At 41.1% G+C, this 7221-nt stretch overlaps 2 protein-coding genes across 2 annotated transcripts in view; one reads left to right on the forward strand and one right to left on the reverse strand.

The window, feature by feature from the left end:
- The window catches only part of LOC103511005 (dynein heavy chain 6, axonemal-like), a 38380-nt gene extending 34642 nt beyond the window's left edge, over window positions 1-3738 (forward strand). The window contains 1 exon segment of the mRNA XM_026824889.1: window positions 2944-3738. Within this exon segment, the coding sequence (XP_026680690.1) occupies window positions 2944-3291 (348 nt within the window). The 3' untranslated portion in view covers window positions 3292-3738.
- Window positions 3739-4999: 1261 nt separating this feature from the next.
- On the reverse strand, window positions 5000-6238 carry LOC113468168 (gustatory receptor for sugar taste 64f-like). The gene is made up of 3 exons (XM_026824890.1): window positions 6107-6238; window positions 5768-5857; window positions 5000-5389 (listed from the first exon to the last, which is right to left on the reverse strand). Exons 1-3 carry the CDS (start codon window positions 6236-6238, stop codon window positions 5321-5323), a joined length of 291 nt encoding a protein of 96 aa, XP_026680691.1. The 3' UTR covers window positions 5000-5320.
- Window positions 6239-7221: the final 983 nt, after the last annotated feature.

Raw genomic sequence — 7221 nt, forward strand, 5'->3', positions numbered from 1 at the left:
TATGCATCCACGATTCCAAAAATCACATTAGAAAAATTTCTGTCTGTCTGTCTGTCTGTCTGTCTGTATGTGTGTATGTCTGTCTGTTACGCTAAATAGACCTTTGGTTGTCCTCTTTTCACGAGAAAACGGCTCGACCGATTTTGAAGAAATTTTTTGTGGTTGTTAAGAAAAGTACTCCGGGTGACATAGACTACTTGAAATTTTCACATTCCATCCTGATTCAAAATGGCGGCGGTTCAAAAACGTGAAGAAAATAGCCTAATACACCCGTTTTTGTCCTCTTTTCACGAGAAAACGGCTCAACCGATTTTGATGAAATTTTTTGTGGTTGTTAAGAAAAGAACTCCGGGTGACATAGGCTACTTGAAATTTTCAAATTCCATCCTGATTCAAAATGGCGGCGGTTCAAAAACGCGAAGAAAATGGCCTAATAAACCCAATTTTTTCGGAGTCTGACAGTAGAGGAGAAAAATGTAGCTCGTGGGGTGTGTGTGGTGGGTGGTGTGCGTGTGTGTGTGTATGTATGTGTGTGGTGGGGTGTGTGGTGGGTTGTGTGTGTGCGTGTGTGTGGTGTGTGTTGTTTGTGTGGGTGTGTGTGTGGGTTTGTGATGTGTGTGTATGTGTGCGTGTGTGGTGGGGGTGTGTGTGTGTGTGTGCGTGTGTGGTGTGTGTGTGGTGGGGTGTGTGTGTGGTGTGTGTGTGTGTGTGGTGTGTGTGTGTGGTGGGTTGTGTGTGTGTGCGTGCGTGTGGTGGGGTGTGTGTGTTGTGTGTGGTGGAATGTGTGTGTGTGTGTGGGGTGTGTGTGTGTGTGGTGGGTGGTGTGCGTGTGTGTATGTATGTGTGTGGTGGGGTGTGTGGTGGGTCTGTGTGTGTGGTAGGGTGTGTGTGGTGGGTTGTGTGTGTGCGTGTGTGTGGTGGGGTGTGTGTGGTGGAATGTGTGTGTGTGTGTGGGTGGGTGTGTGTGTGCGTGTGTGGTGTGTGTGCGTGTGGGGTGTGGGGTGGGGTGTGTGTGGGGGGGGGGACTCTCCAATGATGTATGTATATTAAGCAGAACTTTATTAAATCTATCAGTCTCTTGCATAAGTACCGTGGTGAGTGATGGTAGGCGACCCTTGGCATCTGAGGGAGAAAAGACGGGGAATATATTAGAATATCTACATTTTATTACTGGTACCGCCCCGGGCATCAAACCCGGGACCTTCTGCATGACAAGAAGGTACGTTACCACTGGATGTCTAGACTAACAGTGCATTTACATTGAAATGGGGGTCTTTTCTGACGAAATTCCTATGTGCGGAGTACAGTATGTAGGACTATTGCACCCAAAACAGTACATTTGATTTCATTTATTACTTTTGAAGGCAAACTCTATGGCATTGTTCTTAGGCTTGCACGCTGGAGGTTACAGATTCAATCCCTTACAGAGGCAAAAAATTTACTGCTCTTGGACTTCAGATTTCTCATGGTTTTACAATCTGTAAGACCTACCTAAACTCTACACCGTGCTTACCTTTCTCCAACAGACTAGGGTGAGCATTGTCCTTGTCTATTTTGGTTTTGATTCGTTCGATCACACTATCGCATTGCTCCAACACTAGCTCGTCTGGACTTTTGCCTTCTGAACTGCCACCCTCCCTGGGTTGAACCTCCATTATGGTTTGTATTACCTGAGGACATATAGAGAAGAAAATAAATGGTTGTTAAGTCTTTGCTTAAGATAGAGATAGAGGGAACTTTAACTACTAAGGTCCTATCGCCCCGAAATCGAAAATAGAGGAAGGAAAGGATAGGAGGAAGGCAGCCGTTCCGAGAACGAACCTTATTTGTTAAGGATAAAGTCCGCCGCGGGCAAGAATCGAACCCGCGTTCTAGGTTCTTTATTTATAATTTGTGAATTTAATCTGTACCAAATACTTGAGACCTTGTTTAGACTGCGGGAGTAAAGGGTCTCTTCAGTCTCATTTCGGCAGTATAAACAGGGTGTATTGTATTCTATTTTTCTTCAAATACTTTATGTAGATAAAGAAGATACGAGTATTATGGGGAAAACCAAAGAAAACTTACATTCTTAGTCTCCTTCATCTGGAAAGCAATATTGGCGTTGTCATGCATGCCAAATATCTAGGGGAAAACCAAAGAAAACAACTTACATTCTTAGTCTCCTTCATCTGGAAAGCAATATTCGCGTTGTCATGCATGCCAAATATCTCTGGCTCTTCAATGATGGGCAGTTCCTCCACAAACTCCCTATACATCTCTAGCGTGTTGCACTCCTCTGTCTCGGGGCAATAGTAAGTGCCCGAGGCAGAATAGACATAGTCTGGGGCTAGCGTGTGGAAGCCGAAATAGGTGAGGAGGATGGTTTTGAGCGTGCGCTGGTCCCAGTAGTCTGTCACTCGGCCTCCGTAGTTCACCTCACCGAAAGTGTAGGTGAGGGCCTCCCAGGGTATGGTATCTGCGGAGATAAAGTTATGATATATCAGAGCTTCTTAGGGATTTGATTCAGGGGCAGGGCGATATTTAGGGGAGAAAAAGGGGGCCCCACTAGAGCTTCATTTTTACTTTCCTTATCCTATAGAAAGGAAAGTAATGTTAATGTAGTCTAATTTATTTTTATTGTAAGCCAGACAGCAAGAATTTGACAGCCATTCACGCTCAGATCGTCTGAGAGACTACGTGACAGACAGACATACCCACAGACAGACAGACGGAGAGACAAATTTTTCCAATGTGATTTTTGGAATCGTGGATGCATAAGGAGTAAGAATAACTATAAATTTCACGATTCTAAGCAATGTACAGTCAAATCTACAATTTTATTTATATACATAGATATGCCTAATCTCCCAATTACATTGGACTCGTTTGGTCTGTGCCGTATTGTACCGATCCTCTAGCTAGCATGTCCCTTATCAGACCATTTGATCTATTATTCCTCAGGTGTCCTCAAGCTACGGCGGTCTCTCCCCGTCCCCTGACTATTTTCTCGTACACGGTCTATTCCTGGACGCTGCCAGCTATGACGTAATCAGTGACAATCTGGCAGACCCGGAGCCCGGCATCATTAACCCCCCTCTGCCCGTGATGCGACTCAAATCCGTCACTACTGTGGACACAATTACCCCACGCTACCCGTGTCCCCTGTACAAGACTTCGGTGCGAGCGGGGACTTTGTCTACTACTGGGCATAGTACGAACTTTGTCATCACTGTGCTGCTGCCGTCTATGCAACCGGAGGCTTACTGGGTACTGAAGGGAACCGCCTTGCTTACTCAGATTACAGACTAGATTATTCATCTCAAATCAACGACCAGAGAAAGAGAAATTAATCTTTCTCATTTACAGCAGATTTTCTCCTTCAAATAGCGAGGGCATAGTAGAAGTTTGGCCTGTGTAATCCTATATGGAAATTGGAAAAAATGGAAATAGGCCTAAAATGGAAATGGGAAAAAAATCTTAAAAAAGACATTTCCTATAATTAAAAATAAAGGAAAGAATATCAAAATAAAAATCAGAAAAAAATCCGATAATTTTTTTAAGCTTCGAACCGTCGAGTAGCATAGTTCCCACCCGACTGCCCACCCAGAGTACCTAACTTTGTCAGCACAACATCGAAGTTCAGAAAGAGGAGGAGTAGGGGAAACTTTCCCCTATTCTGCTTCTCCTAGCTCAATGTTCTTGCGCATGCGTAGGAGAACTTTTCCCCCTCTCTTGACTCAGACTTGGCTCCTCCCCCTTAACTTTTCAGTATGCTGACAAAGTAAGGTACTTTGGGTGGGCAGTCGGGAATGAGTTTAAAAAAAAAAACATTGAATAAATAAGTACCTACAGAAACATGCAGATTGCTGACACATAGGTAAATAGAAACACGGTTAACCCACAGGTAACACGGTGGCATGCAGAAATGTCCAGCTTCGACACCCATAATCGGAAAAAATTGCACTCAAGGATTTCGGTTGCTAAAAAAAAAAGTAAATCAGGTAGGTATCTGTAACACAATCTGTCCCAATCTGTCCAAGTTATGGCCATTCATGAGTTGACACCTTCCACCCCTTAAAATTCAAAATTTTCTGAGCAAAGCTAGGTAGCTAATACAAGAAAAAGAGCACAGGTACAACAAATGCTCAACAAGTATTGAACCCCGCCCTCCTGTTTACCAGGCGAGCGTCCTGACCACTACACCACAGGCTAGGAGGGTATCGTTTGGGGCCTTTTTTAGGTGAAAAAAGTAGATAGGTACAGAAATATGCAGACACATAAACACTGTCAACCCAGAGGTAACACTCTGGCAGGCAGAAATTTCCAGATTCGACACCCATTATAAAAAAAAAAAACGAAGGAAATAGGTTTCTATTGACTTTTGCCTAATGGTTAGTCCAATAATGAGATATTTGGTAAAAATGTTCACTATTCCAATTTTTCCCTTGGAATTTTGGGGCTGATCAGGCTTTCAGACGGCCCTTAGGGAATATTTAAATCAAATCAGTACAATACAAAGCGTTTGGAAGTTTGATGCTGCAAAGTATTTTGAAGAGGCCGTCGTGGTCGTCAAATGCCTAATCGAGACCAAAATTTAAAGGAAAATATTTTTGGACATTTTTGCAAAAATTTCATGAAAACTGGACAAACCGTTCGATAGTTATGATGAAAGGATCAAATTTACTTACCTACAGAACAGACCGATAAATTTTATTGAAATAGGTACACATAGTATTATGAAAAGACCTACGAAAAATACATAAAGGTACACAAAATAAGAAATTAAAACAAAACACAAAAGGAACATTTAATTTACCTCTTCTGTTTTCTAAAAAGTTAAAAAAATAAACGTGGAAAATTTATATTGGAGAAAAAAATTCGACTCCCCAAAAAGCTTATGTAATCTTTACCGATCGGCTGACCACATAGAACTGACTGTACTTGGTGCTGAACTTTCTAGCCGATTCCAAGCCAAATGCATCGAAGGCAAAAGCTGTTTGTGGCGTAGAAATTTTCCTCGATTCTGATTGGCTGATCCGTTCCAGTGGCGTATTGACGTGAAATTTTCAGTGACGTATTCACGATTTTCAAATTTCATAGAATAGGTTGACCTATTGCCAGGTGCGAGATTCGTATAGAATACAATAGAATGAAATATACCCTGCATATACTGCCAGAATGAGACTGAAAAGTCCCTTTACTTCCGCAGTCTAAACAAGGTAAAATAAATAAATAGGTGGGTAGTAGGTAGGTATCTGTCATAGTTTTGAGGTTAGAGGTTACATTTGCAGTTTTGGAGACCTTGATTGGTAACAAAGTCCTCACTGGTCTTCGACTTTTAGATACTGGCTGCAATTTCTTTAAGCTGCATCAGAACAAGTTCAAATGTGATAATGGTCCCAGCAATCTGAAATGAACCGATATATCTAATTAGGAAAGGGGCAAATGATTCGTTGAGTAGAAAAAAATCTGCTAAAGAAGATTTTTTTCTTTGGGAGGGAGCAAAAAATTAAATTACCCGATTACATTAGGTACTTTCCTTCCTATAGGATAGGAAAGTATATATGGACGGGTCCCTCCTAAAAATAGAATAACTTACTTACCGTCAGAAGAAAGTTTCTGTTCATGGAAAACATATGACTTCCCGAGAGATCTGCTAAAGCAGATTTTTTTTTCTTTGGGAGGGAGCAAAAAATTAAATAACCCGATTACATTACTTTCCTTCCTATAGGATAGGAAAGTAGAAATGGACGGGTCCCTCCTAAAAATAGAATAACTTACTTACCGTCAGAAGAAAGTTTCTGTTCATGGAAAACATATGACTTCCCGAGAGACACGTGTTGGTTCTCAATATTTGCTGAGTGAATAATTCCACCTGTAAAAAGTGGGACAATGTTAACACTTGTACAATGTGTAAGCACTTGTACAATGTGCTCAAAAAAGTGCCACTTTCAAGACCAAGAGTGAAACATTTTGAAACATGGATTCTAAAGCTGTGTCCACACATAGTCAAGGGTCGTCCATCGACGGTGTCGACTATGTGTGGAAAGTGGAACCAGCTTAAGACCACCCCCAACACGACACGTCAGTGGCTATATTCCAACGACTGAATAGCAATACTTACCTCAGTACAGTAGGATCTCTGATGTACTCCATACAGTACACTGAGAGGTGTCTTGCTATATTCATATACTCTCACTGTATTCCAGCAGATCTTCTGTGGACGCTCTGCACACAAGTGCGTGAATATCGACATTCACGTCTTCGGTACACAAACGTAGAAGGTGTGATAGGGACTCGTCCGTAATTTGTAAGGTAAACTGGGATAATTTTTATAAATTTGAAAATTTTCATGCATTAATTATTTTATTTAGTATATTTACTGTTATTTCCCATTGTTCATTTTTTTAAGCAAGCCTTCGCGGGCCACAAAAATGAGCTCGCGGGCCGCGGGTTGGACAAGCCTGTACTAAAAGCTCTCTTTTGTGCTTTCTTCCTACTCCGTTAATATAGATGTCCCGATACACATTCCAGGTGATTTTAGTAGCTTCTATTACAAGTTACAGAAAGCTTTTAACATGGGATACCTTTAACCCTGTGGTCTGCATGAATTGTTGATGAATCCAGATTTATAGCCTTTGTTTAGGTAGAGATAAAATCGGAGTTTAGGAAACAAAACATACGAGGCTAGGAATGGCCAATTATGTTGAACACATACACCTGTTTTAGAAACATAAGTAATGTAGGTACTAGGTACCAGCGAAGGGACAATACAGCGTTCGTATGTAATGCGTATTGAGATACACACCTGGGTATCTTTATCTATTAGGTAGCCGTTCTCTTTTGCTGTAAAATATAGGTTTGTTGAGACTTTTGAGGTCATTGACGACTACGTATAAAAACTTCTAGTCTGCAAATAAAACAAGATAATTCAAAACACATTTCAAAAACACCTTTAGTGTCAATGGAGAAATAACAAGAATATTTCTAATTTTTTTTTTTTTTTTAAATAAATAAAAAGGGAATTCACGAAATTCAATAAAATAAAGGAATCTAGTAAGTCTAAAATGTATGGAAATCTAAATTTAATAAAACGTAGGCGTTCCAAATAGTGTGGACGATTGCTATGGAAAAATACTTGTCACCTTCCTACAAAAAAAGCCCACTCTGAGGCGTAGGTGTTCGGGCAACTGCCCTAAGGGATGGGTTAAGCTTATTCGAATCTATTACTTTCCTACT

The sequence above is a fragment of the Diaphorina citri genome, unplaced genomic scaffold (genome assembly GCF_000475195.1).
Source record: "Diaphorina citri unplaced genomic scaffold, Diaci psyllid genome assembly version 1.1 scaffold663, whole genome shotgun sequence".
Lineage (NCBI taxonomy): Eukaryota > Metazoa > Arthropoda > Insecta > Hemiptera > Psyllidae > Diaphorina > Diaphorina citri.